Source organism: Psittacula echo (genome assembly GCF_963264785.1).
Source record: "Psittacula echo genome assembly, chromosome: 2".
Lineage (NCBI taxonomy): Eukaryota > Metazoa > Chordata > Aves > Psittaciformes > Psittacidae > Psittacula > Psittacula echo.
Window position 1 is genome coordinate 35455993 of NC_137737.1, and position 22322 is coordinate 35478314.

General features: G+C 39.9%; 1 protein-coding gene across 1 annotated transcript in view; it reads left to right on the top strand.

Moving 5' to 3' along the window:
- Positions 1–22322, top strand: part of CDK6 (cyclin dependent kinase 6) — a gene marked incomplete at its 3' end in the record, with an annotated part of 123841 nt that overhangs the window by 94439 nt on the left and 7080 nt on the right. Inside the window, exon 5 of the mRNA XM_080610869.1 lies at positions 1489–1598. Within this exon, the coding sequence (XP_080466995.1) occupies positions 1489–1598 (110 nt within the window). The remainder of the gene's footprint in view (positions 1–1488; positions 1599–22322) is intronic.

Below are 22322 nucleotides of genomic sequence, written 5' to 3' on the forward strand. Positions count from 1 at the left end.
GTCTTGAAATTCAGAACTCACTATCCTAGTTAACATACTTTTTAAAGTTATTCTTATTCTTGTCTTTGCACTTGTTCCTTTTCAGTGTTTTTGCTTTTTTTCATGCTCCTTCTGAATGCTGCATCTCCAACATTTGTGACTGTAGGAGAAACAAAGCAATAATTGCTGAGACCCTCCCTGCCCCCAGGTTAATAGTCAGAGGTTTAAATTATAGCACACAGTAAGAAAATACTGTTATTTAGCTGATGATCATGTATTGTTATGGCTGTATTAGAACTGTATTCAGGAGCAGGATACTCCCATGGCTCTGAGAGTATATTCCATCAACATAATAGATCAGGCAGGACTCTGAAGAAGGTCCTTGTGTTCTTCTGTAAATACACTGAAGATACAGTCAGCTTTGTCTGTATTTGGTCTACGTGTGGGAAACAAAAGGATAAATATAAACTGTCCCATCTCTGTTGTGGGTCCAATATGCAGGACACATCAAAGTACATTGATGAAGCAGTACCAGTAAAATTCCCACTGGATGTCTACAACATGTTGCAACATGACCACCAGGACAAGAACAGCCTAAAAGCAGACGCTTTACATGGCTTATGTCCCTGGGAAAGAGTGTGTCATTCAGAATTCTGAGAGAAGTTACTGCTGGTCTAACCAGCAGCACATGGGCAGAGACTCTCACACAGTTATAAAAGTCAGGAATATGCCAGTGATCCCTATGCTCTGTTGCTCAGTTGAAAACTGAGTTTAAGGTACCTCTAGTGTGTAAGGAAGCCACAGTGGACAGCACTGAATGCCTTTCATAAGGAACATCGTTGAGGATTGACTTAATCTATATCAAATTGATTCAAAAAAAATAAAGTTGTTTCTTTAACAAGAACTTTTGAGATGAGTCAGACATATTCACCCAGCTTGGCCCATACACTTGAGCTAATCCCATTCCTTTAACAAAGAATAATACATAGACTATGAAGGGTGTAGGACAGACAAGGTTCTCCTTTGCCCTATGGGTAAACCCATGTCATTCGTTAGCTTATTTGTTTCCAGTTTGGCTCTGGTGACTACATCTAAGGGGTCCACAAAAGTTTAAGAACTTATTCTGTAGACTAACGTTTGCTCTGTCAGAATCCAGATCTCCACTGGAAAGTGTTTGGAGGCCTGTAAGTTGCAAAAGTGTCAGCATTTCTCATAGTGTGCTGTGATATTGTGATATCACACCAACACTGTACTCTGTTACTGTATTTTTGCTGTACCCTGAACTGGACTGTTCTTGGCATGAAGTGGTCTCATTTCCCAACTCATCATCACTGCAGCTATCTATACTAAGATTTTCCTTACAGGGCCCTCTTCTATGTGCTGGCCAAGCCAGTTTGCCCTAATTTGTGAAATTTTTGATTTGGATTGAACTAAATGGGAGCTGTAATACACAGCACTCATGAAGTTGTACTAAGCATGCACTCTTTTATGTTCATTTTTGTTTTACAGGTTGTTACTTTGTGGTATAGAGCTCCTGAAGTTTTGCTTCAGTCCAGCTATGCAACACCAGTCGATCTTTGGAGTGTTGGCTGCATATTTGCAGAAATGTTCCGTCGAAAGTAAGAAATACGGTTTTATTTTCTTCATGGTTTTCTTCTGTAATTTTAAAAAATGTGCAGTAATGTCTGGTACAGTACACTGGATCACGTTTATATTGGGGAGGCCTGATAGGATGTGTTATTTGCAATGCAACATTTAAATGCCCATTGCTAATTCATACTTGTTGCTATCTTGGAATCTTTCTTTTCTGATACAAGTTTTGGTAAAGCCTGTGTCAGCATTGATGTATTCCTGTTACATGTAAGTCCAAATGCAATTAAAAGTGGGCTAGAGAGGCTGTTGATCAAGTAAAGCAGGGTTCTGGAAAGGATTTACCCTGAGGAAAGCAGGGCTTGCTTAGTGGTCAGCAGTCTTCTTGCTCTGGAGTTTGCGCACTGGAGCATCAGGTGTTTGCTTATAGTCCCCTTTTCGCATATTTGAGATCTCAAAAGTCACTGTAAAGTGGATTTATAGAAGTAGGAAACAAAGATAGGATTTTTTAAAGAATAACCTATTTAGCCTGAGTGTAGGGTAACAAATGTTAAATGTAGTAAAAAAAAAACCAAACAAAAATCCAGCAGATGAAAGACTTGTTGGGGGAGCTGATTCGATTAAATTGGCTATCAGAACTATCATGCTGGAGAATGTCACTGCTGGATGCAGAGTTGTGAATATGAGAGGAACACTTGTGTACTTGTCTTTCCCCATGGGAGGACACTAATTTGGAGGTTGTACTATGTAGGGTTTAGAGAGGAACAAACCCTCAGAAACTTTAACAAGATGAATCTGTCTCAGTATTAACTCAGTCACATGCATTTTGGTTGAGCTTACTGCAAAAAGTGTGTGTTGTCATCACCTGGGTGATCTCTGTCTTGAAACTCTATCGCATTTTGTACACTCACTGTAAAATCAAAAAATACACGTAAAGAAAATGTGAAAGAAAATGATACATTGGGTAACCTAAAACCAAAATCAGTCTAATTTACAAGGAGAAGCCATACTGCAAGGGCCTTGCGAAACTATTTAACTTATACAGTGTTAAGTTCAAAATGCTAATTGAAGTCTTGAAAAATAACTTTAGGGTTCTACTACTTATTAATGTTAGTAAATGGAAAAATCATTTTTCTTGGGCTTCCTGCCTGGTCAAATGGCCTGGGTAGAATTATTACACTCCACCCTCTCTGCTTCTGACTCAGAAATGAGGTCAGAAAATGTGAGAAAAAAAGAATGTGGATTGAGGAGAATCAATTAAACCCTCCATTGCAAACTTCTGAAGATTTAGTCTTATCCCATCTACTGCCAGATTCAGAATAGCATTAAGCCATTGATATTTTTTCTAATTTGAATAGCAGAGTCAACAAGTTAATTTTAGCATTTTCAATAAGAGTAGTACAGGACAAACAACTGAACTCAGAACTTTATTACATGCTTTTTTCTCATGTAGTCTGCAGTATTCTGACAGATACGAAATATTGCCATATACAACCACCACCAATTTAATTTAGTTTTTCGTTTTATGATGTATAAGTCTCACTGACTCTCCAAGTCCAACATAGTAAATTAAATTAGGGACAGTTCAATTTTCTACTTGATTACAAATGCAAATATTACATTAATACATTTTTTTATGGAAATGAGATCAGACTTAAGACAGAGTTTGATAAAACCAGGACTTGTATTATTCTTGCCAAATGCAGGGTCAGTCTGACATTCTTAGTCCTAAATTTGGGAGTCTGTCAAAAACCGTAGAGGTCAGGAATCTGCCAAGCCTGTATGTACTATGTTATTTCATTGGAAACAATATGACTTTCACATACAAGCATGATTTGGAAGGCTACTCTCAAGGCGCATTGCCATAAAGTCACAATGAACAGCACCAAGTGCTATCTCCATGGACAGTTGTATGGGGTTAATGTTGCAATACTCTCTATATGATATGTTGTCTTTTGATTCTCCTGATGGATTGCAAAAGAAAACCCATGTTACTGTGACCTCGGTAGCAGTAAACTGTAAAATTTTGCAAACTCCATGGACTATTTCCAAAAGATTGAATAAATGCAAGAGCTATTTCTGCTGGAAAATGGTAGTGCCCTTGGGTAATCACTGATCTGTATTTCCACTGGTGTTGACAGGATAAGAGTATGAGAATGCTGCTAAAGCTTAGAAGTAGACGTTGGTTTGACATTAAGACAACCTTTTCTTTTTAGTGTGGTACTGGGTACTTGTTGCCTTCTTTCCCTACTCTTTTTTGCTTTCTCTTTGAAAGGTTTTAAAGCTGTGTCATTTTTAAGAAATGTACTGAGGCTCTTCTGAGCTTTTTTGCAGTTTTTTACAGTTTTTTACAGTTCATAGTTTGAGTTTGCTAGAATATGGTTTTGTAGGAAAACACAGCCAAGTTGCTATAGGCTTGGACAAGCGTAGGAGAGATGTCAGCTCTGTATGAATGTTCCAGTCCTGTGTTACAAATTGCTATGTCTATAAGTGGAAGGCATCTCATTTAGTTTAAATCTCCCTTAATCCAAAGCCATTTAAGACAAATGCAAACAAAGTGTTTATCTACGAAATAGATCTAAAATACACAAAAGTGTATAAAGGAATTCATAGACACAAAAAATAAAGTAAATACGTCTCTGTCTAGATACACCTAGAGTAAATTTTAACATTTCTTTCATCTTGGCTGATGGAGCTAAACAAGTGAGTCCTCTCAGCTGAGGACTCTGGTCCTCCTGCAGTCTGAGGTTTGTATAAAGTCATAGCTATATTTAAAATGCATACACTTTAAATATGGTACACATTTGTAGGCTTCTGTGTATGTGAAGGCACAAAGGTTGTATCTTGAAACCCCTCACACAGATTTCTGAGGATCTTACTCTACTTACAGATCAGCAATAAATCACTCAGTAGTCAGGTGTATGTTACGTATGAAAAACTGTTCTGGTTTGTGCATCATCTGTCCATGTGTACTGCTGATGAGATCACCCACAAATAAAGCATTACTTGAAAATTTCCTGTCTAATTAAGTAGGTTGCACTGACTTTTAGATACATGTGGATGGACTATCCTTACCTAACAAAAGTGTAAATGTATTTGTAACAGTGACTGTTTTCTTTGTCATTCAAAAGCTATGGTGCATTAAGAATAACAACCAGTAAGGAAAATTATGAGGTATGCTGTGGCTTGCTGCCGTATCACAAAATCTTTCAGAGATGCAGCGGGCAGGGCTGACAGGGCCCAGTGGCATGAGGGCAGCCTTTGGCACAACAAGAAGATTAGCATTATGTTTTCTTTACATTTAGGTAAAATAAGGATTACTTATAAAAAGGTTTCACTCTGAGGCTGAGCATTTTCCTGGCCAGTAGGAAAGGGCTTTGTACCTCCTACTCAGTGAACAATTCATTAAAGAGAAAGGCAAACATGGGAATAGCATCCACTTCTGTCTGGACACATGAAACTTCCAGCTGGCTCAAGGACTGCAGGCGGCTCCAAAGCAGGAAGCCATGACCAGTATTTTTGAGAAGAAGGGACTGTCTCTCTTCTTGCTTGGATTAGGTAATACTTAATCAATTTGAATGAGTGTGAGAGGGAAAGAATGAATCTGGGTGAAAGAAAGCAGAGATCACCAGTCTTGGACTCTCTTCTGAGTCGGCAGTCATGAGAAAAAATGTCAAAATCTTTTGATGCTTAGTTCTTAGTGCATCTATACATGCCCAGTCTTTAAAATCACAATCCTGTAAGTTTTTGATCCTGCACACACGAGGGTGTTAGTATGTGTATTTGTAGGACTCATCAGTCGGATATATATATAATAATACCAGCTAGGCAAGTTTAACTATAATATTGCACAAGCAACTGAGTTTGTCTTCCTTTGTAGTAAATATAGAGTTAAAAATCATCAGAAGAGATCACCAGTTTTTGTAGCTGATGCTATATTCACAGCCCACTCAAGCTGAAGAAGTCATGCATTGGAATGGGTTGCCCAGGGAGGTTGTGAATGCTCCATCCTTGGCGGTGTTCAAGGCCAGGGTGGATGAGGCCTTGGGTGGCGTGGTTTAGTGTGGGGTGTTGGGGTAGCCATGGCAGGGGGTTTGGAACTAGATGATCTTAAGGCCCTTTCCAACCCTAACTATTCTATGATTCTATGATTTGAGAGTGGCCAGTGTTGTGACTGCATGCACCATCTTCACGAACTTTACAGGTACCAATTCAAACCCAAAAATTGAAAGACAGTCCTCTCCCAAAAACCTTTTCCACCTCCCCAAACTGAAAGTAAAACAGTATTATCTCAGTGCCCCAAGCTTCATCCAGCTGAGAGAAATTAATTCCAGGCACATGGGCTTCTTACTGAGACAATCCATGCACCAGCTCCATGGTGTTTTAATCAGCCTGCTGTTGGTAAGATCATCAGTCCCAGAATTCCATAAGCCACATGATTGGCACAAATAGCATGAGGTTATTATTTATTAATTTTTAAATATTAAATCATGTTTTTAGCAGTTGTCTCATTTTTCAGCTTTCTCTGCCAGCTCCTTATATATGTGAGACAGTTATTGCCATACCAGCCATGCTTGAAAATTGGAGCAGCAGTTAAGAGATGTGTGGCTCTACTAAAACACCTATGATGGGACAAGTTCCCTGGTGAGCACAAACAACAGGCATAAGGAAGCCAGCTATAGGCATGTATTTATACCATCTCTCAATGGAATAAATTTGTCCAATTAGAGTTACATCATTGTGTGTAGAAAAGCCAGGATTCCAGGACTTTGTTGCTCTAGGTAATGTACACAGATGTGACAAAATCAAAGCTTAGAGCCTTATCTGGTGATCAGCCTGTGATGCGAACTCTGGATTTGGGACCTTCATTGTAAAACTTCTAACAGGTTTAAAAAACCTAGTAATACACACATACACTTTCTTAGACACATATTATTACAGTATAGAGTAATTGTAAAGAATCTTTCACACAAAAAGAAGTGTAACTTTATGCCCCTCTCCAAATAAGCCAGAGGTTATTACTAGTGTTGAAAATGCAGCCACCAGCCACATTGCATGCACTTTTTCTGTGTTGACTCCAGAACCAGGTGATAGGATAGATGTGATCTGTGGACAGAGATGTGGCACCTACCTGCCCCTGGATTCTTCTTCTATTTGTGAGTGAGGGAAGAGCAGTCAGGTCTGCAGCTTCAGTTTCAGTTAATGCTTTGTGGGATAAATATGGTAAAGTGGTTGCAGAAGAAAATAGCCAAGTGTAACAGAGGAGCACCTGTTTTTAAGCTGTCTCCAAAACCTGAAGCTGGATAGGAAACTTTGAACTTCTATCGCTGAGTGGAAAGAATAATTCTTTTTAGCTGGATCATGTGGTAAAGTTTTGGCTCCGCTGAAATCACTGTTGAAATTAACCCTGACTCCAGAGGGAATTGTAACCTCTCTAGAAACAATTCAGTCCAACAGAGTGGTGCAAGGAGTGGCAGAGCTAATCTCTGTTAATGTGCACAGTACAGCACTTAGTTGGAATGATCTCCATAAAAGACGCTATTGCAAACTGGCAAGGAGGAGAGTATTGCTTAGTGTTGTCCCAGCTCCCATTTCTTGCACTTCTTTCAGTGATCCTGTTGTACAAGCGTTTGATTGTCTTATCTGTGAAACAAACCTCACCAGGTAACTCCCTAGGACCATAAGACTGTGATTCAGCATAAGGCTGAATGACTCTTCAGGTCTTTGCAAGACTGTGTAGCACAAGCAAAAGAGTGTTCAAGCTATTTTTACAATAATTTAAGGCATTCTGCTAGAATAATTGTTGTTACCCATCTGCTAAAATATCACACACACATGCAAAAGGTAGCTTCAAAGGAAATTAGACCATGGGTAGGTGAGCTGCTGTATGCATTTCCGTGTCCAGAGAAGGAGGTGTGTACTCCCATTTCTTAGCAGTAGGCAACAAAGGGGTGGGTAGTTCATAAGAGAGTCTGCGGGTTCTCTGGTGCTTTAAATGGGACAGGCAGTTTTTGTCTTGGAAGAGATCTGCAGTCCAGTCATCCGTGAATCTGTTCTAACTAGCATCAGTTTTATCATGCGGTCTGAATTAGCAGTTCCTACAGGTGCTAACCTCTTACAGATGTCGTCTGTTAAGGTTGCGCTTTGGAAAAATTAGGTATACATCTGGCGACGTATGTTCAACAGCAGAATCACAGGTTCTCAGCTGCCTAAGCATGTTCTTCATCTGGAGAATGAATTAGAGGACAGTGGGCTTTGGGGAAGGTGATTCACAGAAATTCTGCAATTGCAGAGAACTGCTTGGAAATTTGAAGTACTGTGTCCTCTACTCCAGACATATCCTGGGTTAGTCATTCCTTGTGGTGAGTTGCTTTACTGTTGGATGGTCTTGAGAAACAGACAAAGAATCTGTAACTTTGCAAATGCATACCTGACAGAAGGATTTATATGTACTAAGTGACCTTCAATTCAAATTAAATGAGAGCATGTAATCTCTTAAAATTGTTTTCCATTAATATTGTTCAATTATTCAAATCACTGGGGGAGCAGAAACGTTTGTTTAAAGCCTGTAATTGATAGTAAAGTATCATATGATTCTATGATATACTGGAACTTTAACAGCAAAATACTACGGAACTTAGTATGGAGCTTGTTTTTCTAGGTACAGTACATAACTCTTGCCATAGATCACGTTCATCAATTCAGGCTGCAATATGACTGAAGGTACTTCAGTTTGAACAGGACCAGAAGAGACCACATCTCCATAGAACACACCATAAACAAAACTGTCTCAGATCAGTGGATAAACTTAGCATGACTTATGTCAGGTGGGAAATAATGGAAAAATCAGCAGGATTTCTGTAGGGAAGGATTATATTCCTTGTCTTTTTAAAATTACCTTTATTGAGAATTATTTTGCACCAGTTGTGAACTATCACCCAACTGGGTTTTTAACTTGCTATGTGTATGGATATTGCAGGTGACATCCTGGTCATATTGAACAAAAGAGAAGGCAACTCTGACTGACAGTAGTGAAGACTTTAATTTTGCTTTACCTTTCTGCACATACAAGAATAGTGCCGTGAACAGAGTCTGAAAGGAGACTCTAAAGATAGTGAAGAGTCTAAAATATGAATACTGCCATGTAAGGTATTGTGAAGCATACTTCTATGACATGGCTTTGTCTTATTTTAGGTGCATTTTAATTCTTTGTCAGTTATTTTCCTGTGTTTCAGTTTATCTCCTCATTTAATCCCCACTGGCTTAAGTAGGCACTGTAGTTATGCAGCATTAGATATTTTGCTTTGCCTACTAGATCCTATATTTCTCTATATGGTAAGGTTTCTTATCTTTTTTTTCAGCTCTAAGCTTAACCCTCCCTTTCTGTGCTCTGTTTGCTTATTTCCAACACATTTCAAAAATACCTTTCAAAAGCAGAGAGAGAAGAGAGCTGTAATATATTTTAAAATCTTCTTTATGTTGGAAAGAAGAGAGAAATAGAGGGAGCAAAAGAGGAACACGTGAAAGAAAAAAAGGATGTAGAACTGGATATTGGGAGTAGAGACAGTAGAGACATCTAGGCAAAAAAAACCTATGTAAATACAACCATGAATGCTGCTTATTAGTTGGGTTTTCTGTATAAACTGGCAAACATCTTAAATATGGTTAAAGAGAGAACTGTTCTCTTTATCATGAAGAAATTTTAAACACAGACTTTGCAATCATATTATCTGGTGTTTTCCAGTGACCCTTACACCAACGTATCTAGTGGACCAAGAGCTTGAGAGTGTAATCATTCACTTACCTACGTGCTTGCAGTTAGATTGGTAGCAGAAAAATTAAAACAACTTTCTCTCCCCCTTTCCCCCCTCCCCTTTCTGTTTTGTCTTTGTTTTAACAAGCAAAGGTGGATGTTGCAGCTTAGAACTGTATAACCTGCATAGCTGGATTTGCAGCCTTTGAACCGAAGTACTGTACAGTTCTGGCCTGAGTTTGTTTTTGCCATTTTTGGAAATTATCTTGTTTTGTTACAAGAATGATTTAAGTTGCAAGTGCCATAAAAGTTCACCACAGTCCAGACCAACTGTACTGAGAGAAGGTTCGTTCCTTGGAAAGATCTTGTCAGCGTTCAAAATTCTGTGCTTTGCACTTTTCCGCCTTTATTCTTCTGCCATTCATGTGCATATGAGTGTGTGGGAGGCTGATGGTTTTTCCAAACCAGACCTAATAAAATAGGATTTTTAGTTCCTCCCCAGATAAGTGTCCAGCCTATTACAGAGATTTTCTTCAAGCATTTTTTAAGTTGAGTGGACCCAGGCCACAATTTAGCTTAGTGACCCTCAGTGATCTGATGGAACAACAATGACATTTTGCTTCAAACTTAACTAACAAACGAAGACAGGAGACTGCACTTGTTCATGCTATTTTACTTTCTGGATAGGCAGGATTGTTTTCTGTTTAATCTGACCTCCAAGGCAGAATTCCCATTGGCTTTGGGCAGAGGACAAGCACACATGAATGGAGAGAAGGGGGAACAGTCAGAATGATACCACTAATTATGAAGTATGAAATAGATGTGAGTTTCCAAGACAGCATTACCCAATTAAAGGTAAAACACCTGGTTGGTTTTTAGCTCACTTTTTTCCTCAAGCCTTTTCTAACATATCTTTCTAAGTGTCCACAGTCTGGCTGATTGATAGCCGTTAGTCAAATCCAGTAACTGTATCGGTCTGTGGTTGGAGATGAGTGGTAAGTGAGTGCCAGGCCATTCACATGTGGTTTTCCTTCTAGTTTCCAGCTGTGCCAGGCTTTCAGCCAGAGGAATAGATCGGTTGGTAAGGGAAACCGTTGATAAACCATAAAAACCAAAAACTGTCACTACCCGTGACAAAAAACCAGAAGGGAGCCTTGAGGGCAGGGGTAAGGAGACCTGCAGAAACAGTGTTAGCTGACCAAGTTTAATTTGACTGTTAAGCTCTGGTGTGGGGTCACGTCAGGCAGGCACGGGGCAAGGGACCAGGACTGGGTGGCTCTGGGCTGGCAGCTCAAGCCCTGCAGGAACTGTGAGAGTCCCCTCCTGGAAAGCTTCTCATAGCTTCTTCATGTGCAGGTGACACTGCCCTAGTCTGGAATTCTCCTGAACACATCAGCCTTACACAAACATACATTCCTTAGAGGTGTGGTATTCCAGATTGACAATCTGAGTTAGCCTGGCCAGAGGTCAGAGGAAGAGACCTTGTGGCTAGGAGAAAGACCACAACATATCAGTCATGATGCAGTCCTTGGTATTACATCACAGCATTTGTAATGGATATTTGGAAATGCCACTAGTCAGTCCGTGGGAAGATGCACCACCTGTGTGTCTTCTCGAGCATCTCAAAGACAAGTTCATTCCTGGGATAATCCAGAGCAGCCTGAGGGCTGCTTTAACGGTAACCCCAGCTGCAGATGGCTTTTAGCAGTAACATCACCAGCCAGAGAACAGGAGAGAAGCAGAGCAATGTTACCCTTACCCCTTCCTCTCCAACCTGGAGAGGGATAGCCAGCTGTACACTGCCCAAAGACTTCCCTTTTGAAAGGGTCTCCTGGCTCTTTCACACAGCTTTCCTCTTCAGGAAATTGGCTGAGAAAGGCTTTGCTTTTTGCCTAGAGTTTGGCGAGGGGAAGCTCTGTGTACTTTTGTTTGACTTGTAATAGAACTAAACCGTGTTTCTATTTACTTTACTCTTTCATGAGAAAATGGCTACAAAAAGGTATTAAAACTCCTGGGATCATTTCCTGGACACTGGTGCACTCCAGAGAGGGGGGCAGAAAGACTAGATTTTAACTGTGGCTCATGTTGCTGAGCTCCCAAGTGTGGGTTTTTCCCAAGTTGAGTGTCTAGTCAGAAATTCTGATCTGGCCAGCTTTACTGATTTTTATGTATTTGATTGTCCAGAAAAAAAAACATTGTAGTAATTAGCTACCATTGGTCAGTCATAAAAATGGTGTGTAATAGTCTGGAAGTATAGAGAATCATAAAATCATAGAATGGTTTAAGTTGGAAAGGATGTTAAGGTCATCTAGTTCCAATCCATCTGCCACGACAGGGATATCTTCCACTAGACCAGGTTGCCCAAGGCCCTGTCCAGCCTGACCTTGAACACTGCCAGGGATGGAGCATTCACCACTTCTTTGGGCAACCTGTGCCAGCACCTCACCACCTTCACAGTAAAGAACTTCTTCCTTATGTCTAACCTGAACTTCCCCTGTTTTAAGTTTTAACCCATTACCCCTTGTCCTGTCACTACAGTCCCTGATGAAGAGTACCTCTCCAGCATCCTTGCAGACCCCCTTCAGATACTGGAAAGCTGCTATGAGGTCTCCACAAATCTGTCTCACATTTGTGTCTTTTCTTCTCAATAGCTTCATACTACTACTCCATATCTGTATGCTCACCAAAGCTGTTAGATGTTCTTTACATTTAAAAAGACTTATAAATCTGCATGAGAGAAGTGGAAAGTACGCTAAAGGTACAGACGGCAGCAGGAGTTTAAAAACAGCTAAAGACAGCAGAGAAAAACAGCTTTCTGAAACATTGTACTACTTTGTACCAAGAAAATAATTGGCTGAGAGAGAAAAACTCAAAATGTCAAAGAGAAAAGCAAGAGAAAATTTGATATTTAACTTTCTGGAAAACCATTTCTCCAAAGGAACCACAGTGCCCAGAGGCAGCTGCCCGCTGCCTTTGTGGAAAAGCTTACCTACACCACAGGGTTCAGACCACTGCAGAGAACACTGCCAGCTGGGCTGGGAGTCTGTGCTTTGGCTGTAGTTGCAGATGTCAAAGACCTAGATAGAGTCCTAGTCAAGGGGGATGGCCACAGCCTCTCCTGCGTCTGTGTGCTGACTGCCACAGAGTAGTGTACATGGTACCCACATGTGGCTGGAGCCATCTTTGCCATCAGTCCTCACGGTCCTGGTGTTGGCTGCATACTAAAAAATAGAGAAGAGGCATGGCAGGATACAGCTCACACTAGTTCCTGTCCCTTCTTCCTCTGAAGCCACAGTTTGCCTTGTGATATGAATACACGCATTGTTGCCTTGCTTCTGATTTTTGTTTGCACAACGCCTGTGGCACTGCCATCACATATGCTTCCATGTTCTGCTTGACCTGCTGACACACTGGCCCTGTCCACATGAGTCCGTGTGAGACACAGCCACCACAGTACGCTGACTCTGTGAGAGACAGAGCCAGGATGTGACAAGTGGAGAGCTCTTGGTGTCAGCATGTGACATGCCTGGCTGCTCTCTTACGCTGGCGGCATGCTTCATTTTGCAGTCTTTGAGGAAACGACGGTCTGGCTATGCATGGTCAAACCGTATGACTTCTTCCAGAAACTCGTGCGTAATGTGCTCTGCTTTCCTTTTATAGATGCGCTGAATGCATGCTGTCCAGAAGCAACTCTGAGGCAGACTTTGATGCAGGATTTCTTCTTTTACTTAAATATTCTGTATATTCATAGCTTCTTTCCTAACATATCCAGGTTTGTCAGTAATAAGTGCTTTTGGAATATAGACATTTGTCAAATAAGAATTTCATCCAAGGGATTACTTCATTTCCACTAATTTATTCTACTGAGCTGGAGTAAATTGGCACGAAGATTCAGTTACTATTGATTTGACTGAGTCTGGTTCAGTTACCTAAAGATAAATGGCTCAGTCAGCTATATCATCCAGAATCTGGCCAACTACAGTGAATTACCAGATCATTTTTTATTAGATTATGTCCATGAAACAGGTTTTGTTATTATGTCAGTACAGCACACACACACTGTTCTATACAATTGAATTATTTTATAAGTGCTCTTTATATCCAAATAATTGGAGTGCAATCTTTCAGCATCTAAAGGAAGTATACATAGCAAGAGATTTTTTCAGTAATGTTCCTATCTGTAGCTGTTAAATTAAGCCTGTTTGGCAGTGATGACTCATACTCTGCTGCTGTAAGAATGAACATACTCAGTTACAACTAGATCTCATCAGACCATTAGCAATGAAGAGTGTATGTACAAAATCAGAAGTGCATTCTAGCTGGGTGTCCTACACACTGAGGCACAGAAACAGGCTTGCTTGCTTCTCTCCTCCCTTGGGATCAGTTTTCCTTTTCCAGAAAGCAATTATGAAAGGAGAGGTAGGTGTTGCTCATCTGCTAGATCTTACTAAGAATTTGATGGTGAGGGCACTTTGCTGGAAAGTGAGAGCAGAGTTTAAAGAGGGCCCAGAGTTTTTTGTAAACTCCATTTTTGGCAAACACTACAGCCAAAGCTGTATGAAAAGCAAGGCATAAATTGCTTACCATGGAAAGAATTATTCCCGTGCTCCGGAAAAGGATTCTGTTGTGGGTTTTTTTTCAGTTCTGAGCAAATCACACTTTTTTTACAGAAAAGACAGCCAACTCCTGAGGAAATCCTTGTAGTTGACATAAGGGTGGTAAACAACCTGGTGATGTGAGGATGAAAAGTTCAAGATGTGGGATGGCTCAAAGAGCTACAGGTGCTCAGCACTTCAGAGACTGAGCAAACATTCCATTTGCAAAGACAGAGTTGCATGCTATTCTTATTAAAATAATGTCAAAAGCCAATAGACTTGTCCCATGGGCAGCACAGAAGCAGGGCTATGGCTCAGTGATGGCAAAGCAGAGATAACAACATGAAAGTTCTCCCAGCATTAATTTGGGAAGCTTTGAAACACGCAAATGTACAGCATGAAGTGTATTAATGCTGTAGTTGCATAGGGGTAGGTGGCATCTGAGCAGGATTGTCACCTGAAAGTTCTTTATTTGTTTATTTTCTCTTTAGCATAAGAAATTAACTTACTCTTCCTTGTGGTCAGGATTCAAGTGAGAAAAAAAGATTTCATGTGAAATCAGTAATAGCTGAACAGGATAAGTAACCAGAGAGCTCTCAATAGGTGAACTCAGAATACTATGCGCTGTCATGGGCCAGTGAATGTAAATTGTGCAGCTACTCCAGCCTAAGTAACCGAGTGTATTGCATGAGACAAAGCGGGGCAAAGTTCTATGTAGTTTAACTGGCCTTTGAAAACTCTATCAGATTTCCTTGCATGTTTGCTCTACATACTTTCTACTTTTAAGTGCTTAAGTTCTTCTGTAGGTGTTTATTAATTCACTCTAAACCAGCACAGCTGCTAAAAATTAAAGTATTTTCTTCACACCATTCTTCTAACCCACTTTCATGTCTTTTGACACTCAGACTCAGCAGCTGGAGAAAAAGGTTGAAGTTGAAATTTCACGTCTGCTCACATAACAGTTTACTGTTTGGTACTGAAATATTTTCCCTGCCTTTCTTGTCTGAAGGGTTGTAATCCGCTTTCAGAGATTTTTTTTCTGACCAGGAGTGTTTTATTACAGCTGAAGGTGATGAGACCTATTAGTTGCTGGGGGAAAAGGGGGCAGCAGTTCTTCTGATGTTTCAGCTTTATCTGAGAATTTAAAGAGGCTTAGTGCAACAGGTGCCATTAACACCTAATACAGGGGCAACAGAAGTGATCATAGATCAAAACATGTACTCAGTACCACATAGAAGCAGCTCAAGCCTAGCTGGAGAGAAAACTCAAGGATTCTCTCTCTTAGCTTGTAATGTTTACTCAGAGGGGAAAAAAAAATGCTAATTCCTTATTCTTGGATTTTATTCTCTATTGAGAATTTTAGGTTCCAGATTGTGTAGAGCATTTTGAATTCTGTGTTTCCTTCAAATATGAAAATTTGATATCTGTTGGAGCTCTCATCTGAAGTCTCAGAGACTGCCCATACACAGCCACTGTTACCTCATTTTTCTCTCTCATGAGAGAGAAGGGAATACAGAAAACTAAGTAAGTGATCACGGGAAGAGCATGACCACACTGTAGTGTCATATCAGTAGTTCTTTCAGAATGCTATAAAAAAGAAGCCTGGAGTTCAGTTACATAATTAAACTTCAAAATGCTGACGAGTAGATGTAATTTAACTGTGTGTGGTGTGGGGTGGGTGTTTGACACACAAGGAGTTAAACTATATTGGTGGTAGAACTGTCAGTACAAACAAGAGGATTTATTCTTTCTCTACTCTGAGCAGAGACCATACACTTCTTTCCTTTCCCTTCTTCCAAGGTCAGTTGTGTACATAGTTCCAGAACTTGCTTCAAATGTTAGGACAGTGTTCAAGATGCCACTGTTATATCATGCTCCCGTAGCTGAGATAATGACTTTTAAAGCCCTGGTGAAATAAACCTACAAATCTTCTGGAAAAGCAAATGTCCACAGATAAGAGAACTGACGTGTGCGCTGAGGGACTAAGTGAAGGACATTCAACCATCAAGGCTTTTCCATTTAAAAATTTAATAGTGAATGCTGAAGCAGTTTTGCCTGTGAACAGATGAGATCTGCCCACGTTAGAGCATATATGGTCAAAGATAATATCTGCACTTACCTAAATTTTCAGGGGTTTTAATACATATATGTGTGTGTGTGTGTGTGTGTTTATCCTTCTGTTGAAGCACATTTTTATTCCTATTAGAGGTTGTGAAGCTACATCTCACTTGCCTTGGTCCTGGGGTCATTGATGTCTGTGATAAAGCTCCCTTTCATGTCAGTGATGGGGCAACGAGACCCATCATTCTGCTCCAAGGACACCAGGGACCTTGAAACACTATGCTTTACATGAAAGGTGTCAAGAAAATTTTGAGCACCCAGAAAAAAGGTCTTCCATTGCCCAGTTCCTAAGGGATCTTTGAAGATTTATATTTTCTCTCATTTATGCTTCCTCTTTATTTATTTATTGTTTTATTTATTTTTTGTTGTATTTTTAATCAACAAGTGAATTACACAGTAGCTGGCCCTTCATTGGTCATAAAGCTGTACACTGTGTCTCTGGTTTCCCTTTTGCTAACATTTCCCTTTCAGTTATGCATGCAAAGGAAACATGCATATCCATCTGCAAGTTTCTTGTGGTTAGTCCACTTTACAACTCTGGCTCTTCCCAAGCTGACAATCTGTATGTTAAAAGCCTGGAGAAAGTCCAGCAGTCTCCAGGTAATACAGTCATTTGCAGCCAAGCGGTGCAAACTTCCCATGATGAAGACCCACACCAGGAAATGTTCATCTAATGATCAATCCTAGCCTCAAAGTGGACTGGCAAAATGCTGCCAAATCCTTTTTAGTGTCTTCTCTTTCGATATTAATATTCCCTTCTGTTTTACCTTTTACCTCCCCTGGCACACCAGTAGCTTGCAGCTTCCAGCCTTATTTCTAGCAGCTTTGTACATGAACAGTGTCCTGAAAGCTCGCTGTGCCAGCTGGGTATTTCCCTTGTTGGTTTGTATCTACACACAGCTCAGAAATCCCATGTTTCTTAGGAACTAGACTGCAGGTACATTTGAGAGTCAGAATATTATCTTTAGATTTAGAATTCATTTACATAATTTTAAATGGCAATGGGGAGCACTGGAAGTTTGCAATAGCTTTTCAGAAACTACCTGTTTATCTGCTTCTGTCTGCTGGATGACATGAGAAACTCCAGAGAAAATAATTACTGCAGTTCTTTTGATGCATTAGATCTGATTCTAATAATAATTTACTGCTGACATAGTCCAAATGATCTTAGAGATGTTATTCGTAATCATGGTACTGTCCTACTTGAAGAATGATAGATTTAAGTAAAAAAAAAATGCTATTAAAGCTAAAATGAGAAACTCAAGATGGCTGATCTGTTTTCTGTCAGATTTTAGCTGAAGAGCATTTCCTCAGTCATAATGTTTATCTATGTCATCTTTCTACTTACATGTAGGAGAAGAGAAGTTTCTTAAAAGTTTTGAGCAATTTGTGATCAAGTGTAATAAGCTCTACGTGAAGTAACTTCTTCCTATGCTGTGTCTGGCACCCACCCACATGAAGATATTATTAAAAGGAAAGGAGAAGGAGAAGTGCAAATAATGTTACGTTTAAAATGAGAACTCTGAATTGCACAACAGCTGAGGCAAGTCGCTTGTGACTGAAAGTGGATAACTGTCCAGAGTGTGCAACGTTGTCAGCCGTGGCCTACTTTCAGAGTAAAGCTTTATACTATACCATATTCTTTTCACCTATCAGAAGGGCCAATGATCTCCATCTTTAAACAGTGATACATGTTTCCTATTGTCTTGCCTTAGTTTCTCTTTCCACGCCTGCAGTACGGACTTGTCCAGGGGGTGTGTCAAAGAGAAACAGTAGTGGGAAAAAGAGTGAGGAATCAGCTCAGAAATAATCCCTCTGAATAAGGGTTTCCACAGGACAGTCCAGGTCATGTTATTTCTAGTCATCTCATAATTCTAGTTTTAGGTCTTACTTGGTTTTAATTCTAAAAATGAAAATATTTTCTTCATAAAAGGTAACTAATAATCTGACAAATTATTTGCCAGCTATTCACATTTTGTAAAATGAAAAGAAAGAAGAAAAAAATCATTTAAATATGTATCTGACTATGTAGCTTGGCAGGTTTCCTGTGGCATGATGCTGGATTCCTTGGCAAATGTTTCTTGGCTTTAGCTTTTTTAGTTTCTTCACCATCCCCTTGTTCCTCTTACACACATAGATATACAAACTCCTAGACTTATACAATATGCCCTTACCAGCTTCTAAAATTCCTCATACTACTTCCATGAACTGCTGCTATATTCTTTCCCTTTACATTTTTTGCTCCACTGTGTCAAATTGTCATGGACTTTCTTTCAACACCTCCCCCATCTTGTCTAATGTCTTCAAAGCAGTAGCTATCTGTTCTGAAATCACTATTCTTTCCATCACTTCTCCTTGCCATCTCTTCAACCGGACTGTCTAAGCCCTACTTGCGCAAAAAGCAAATTGTACTTTCCCACTCATGATGCTCTTTCCTTTGTAGGGAGTTCTTGAATGACTTCACTGAGTACATATTGATTGCCAATATAGACTTTTCACTGAGAATGTTGTATATATTCAAGTTAGTGATCAAGAGATTATCATTACTGTTTTTTCTGTGATAACAAGAAAGGGGATGGGATTCCCAACTGCTCTTGTCATCCTACTGAGCAAATGGACTAGCAGAAACTAGAAAAGGAAATATCTGGAAGGAAACAAGGCTTGTCTAGCCTTGGAGACACTTGGATTGGCAACTCTAGAACTGTCATGGTGGCTCTGTAAATTTAGTTTTGATTAGAAAGTGAATTTCTAGACTTTTTTTTTCCCCCTCTCCACTAAAGTTTTTCTTCACATGACCTTTCTTACATGTATCTATTTTACATGTAGTTTAATAACTCAATGTCAAAAATTGAGAGATACATTTCCGATTAAAGTGTCACTAATTGGTTCAGAATGTCACTGTCAAGAAACCTGCAGACATCTTTTCCTGTGTCTCAATGCACATGGGTTTGACTATTTTTTTCCTGGCATCTGCACTGCAGAATAGACCAGAGCAGTGCTTATTAATATCTTTAATTCCAATCTATGAAAATTCTAACTTTTCTTACAAAAGGTCACAGAACCTCTTTGCTTTGTAGACTGAAGGCTGAAAGTAAAGTCTAGAAGTAATGTGACCACTTTACAGGTAAACCTCATTTATTTATCTCTTGGGTGTCATTGCATTGTTATTGTATACAATACTTTTAGCATTGCTTTGGCATGTCCATGGAGTTGCATCAGGGAACATTTCTTCATGAAGACTTGCTTAGGAAATGTTTATACCTTAGTTATTACTGAGTAGCACAGACATGAAACACAGTGTCCATGATAAAGTACTAAAATAAAGCACTCAACCTTTCAGACACCAATATCCAGTTCAGATAGACAGAATATTCAGTGAAGATGAGACTCAGCACAGAACAACAACATGAGCTGAGTATATTCCTTTGGACAAGAGGTTGGTAAATGGTGAAATTTATTTTGTTCAGCTACATAAAGGCATGAGAGCTTTTCAGCCAGAAGATTAGTGGTGCAAGTCCTGCCAAACTGTAAGCAGATAGTAACTTTTTCAAGATTTGTGAGGTTTCACATTGCAACCTTATGTCATGAACTGTATTTTTATTTCTGTATTATCACAGAATCAAAGAATAGTTGAGGTTGGAGGGGATCTCTGGAGATCGTCTGGTCCAACCCCAACTGCTCAAGAAGGCCCACCTAGAACTAGTTGCCCAGTATCATGTCCAGATGGCTTTTGAGTATCTCCAAGGTGGGAGGCTCCACAACCTCCCTGGGCAACCTATGCTGGTGTTCAGTCACCCTCACAGTAAAAGAAGTGTCTTCTTATGTTCATAGGGAACCTCCTGTGCTTCTGTTGGTGCCCATTGCCTCTTGTCCTGTCACTGACCTGTAACCTGATTTTCCTCCTCCTTTTTCCCTAAAAAATCAAAAAAGCAACAACCAACAAAAATAGGAAGTTATGGAAACACAGCAACATAGAATCATAGAATCATGGAAATAAGACTTCTTGAGCAAATAGGGAAATTAAATGTCTTGGGTACACTGTAAGTCTTTTCATCCCATTTTCTTCCCTGCTCAAGTGTGTATTTTGTAGCAGCAATAGCGTTGGAGCCCTCACAGCATGGATTCTGTAGCAAATAAAGTCAGAGAAGGTTGAGAGGATCAAGGAACCACCCAAAAGGCAAGTGTATCCCTACTGATAGCCCTTTCCTCCATTGGAGTATCCCTCTTTCCTGAGACACTCGAACACACAGATTTTAGAAGTCGTTTGAAGTCAGAGGACATGCATCTTCTGCCACAGGAGACAAACCCAGCTCCATGCCTTTCCCAAGGGATAAAGAAGGAATTCTACAAATCAGCTCTGAGAGTCCAACCAGTCTTACACAGATTATCACAGAGAGAACATATCCCCAAGTAAGGACTTCTGGATTGAGTTTGCATAAATAAACCTCAGGGGTGAGTGGGTGAGTGAGTCAAGTGAAAGAGATACCAAGAACAAAAGTGAAATTCTACATTTCTGTGACTGCTGGGTATGGTCCCAGTTCACAGGTACTGGGAGAGCTGATGTGCACCTTTAAGAATAGACTTTAAAAAACAATCAGCTTGAGGTGAAAGTTTTTATGTGTACTGGACTTGCAGTGCTGGCAAGTCATTGCTAAAGAGTAACTAGTGCCAAAATGTGAGACGAGATCTTCATACAGCTGCTGATTAAGTGAATCTACTTCCCCAATCATCCGTCCAGTATTCCAATTGAACCTCCAGCCAAAATTCATGAGGCAAATTTCATTACATTAGAGGTGCCTAACCTGGAGTTGGCAATCTGTTGTAGTCATGATGGTGGGATGGATAGGAGGTTGAAAGATGAATTAATAACACTTCATTATGATGAAATATCAAAGTATGTTGGAAGGTCACCTTGTGTTGTATAATTATATATTCAAAAGAATTTAAATTCTTGCTTCAGCCCCCAGTGAATCTGAGACAGCAGCAATGATGGGAAAAAACTCCCTTAAAAATCCCAAGAATTATACTTGTTTTGGCATGACACTGCCTAAGGTGATTCGCAAACAAGGCTGACTTTGCCAAGCTTTCACATTAATGCAAGGTTCAGCAAACATTTTAAAACATTAAATCAGCTTTCCATTTCCATGGATAGGATTATTTGATTGTGTAGATTTTGTTAGTTTAAAGGGCCTAAATATTCTAATGCTGAAGCCAAAATTAAATATGCAGATTAGCTTCATATTAATAAATTTAAGTAGCCATTCAAACAAAAAAATGTCTAAATTGTTGTATTGTCTGTCTTTGGAAGATAAGGAGTGTGTCTGCTACCACGAACAATACTAGGATTGTAGCTGCTGACCGTTTTGAAAATTGGGCTCAAAACTTACAGCAGCAATAAATGCTCCTGTCTGAGTGAAGCGAAGCGTTGGGGTTTTGGAGAAGCCAGAATTGCTGAATACTTTAAAGCTCAAAAAAATACCTCCATTATATACCTCCAAATACCTGCAGTCAGTAAATATCATGTATATCTGGGAAGCAGCACATAACATTATTTATTATTTATTCAGAATCAAAATAAACAAAGCCCTTTATGGACAAGAGGCTACTGCATTTTACCCTGTCTGTTTCAATCTGACGTCATATGGTTTCAAATTGGACTTGATGAAATTGTTCTCTCAGTGTCCCTGCGCAAAGCAGTTTGCCGTGTAAGTCGATATGACGTGACCTGATTGGCAGTAAGCGTGAAGGAGACAAAATGCATGTTCAGTCCATCAAAGATGGTCAGCATGTCTTCCAGTTATTGCTCTGCTCTTATTTTTAGAATCATAGAATCATAGAACGGTTTGAGTTGGAAGGAGCCTTAAAGATCACCTAGTTCCAGCCCATCTGCCATGGGCAGGGGCACCTTCCACTAGACCAGGTGTTTCTTGGTGGCATGCTTTCTGCAGATTATTATGTTTAACTGAGAAATGTCACGGTGTTCTGGGTCTACTTCCTGTATTTGATGTGGACCCACAAGATAGGCAGTGACATTGAAGCTCTTGTCTGTGTGAGAGTTTCAAGATATAAAGCACCATTTTTCAGAAATAACTTGTGGTTAGCAACAGGATTCCTAGATTCTACACCTGCTCCTGCTTATGGGCAATGAGAGGGGCAGGACTATAGCTGAGTCCCTCTTGTTCTCTCAGTGTAGATGAGAGAGGTTTTCTCCTTTGAACAGCAACAGTGAAATGTCTTTGGCTATCACTGCTGTTAAGGACCTATATCAGACAGAAGAAAATGAG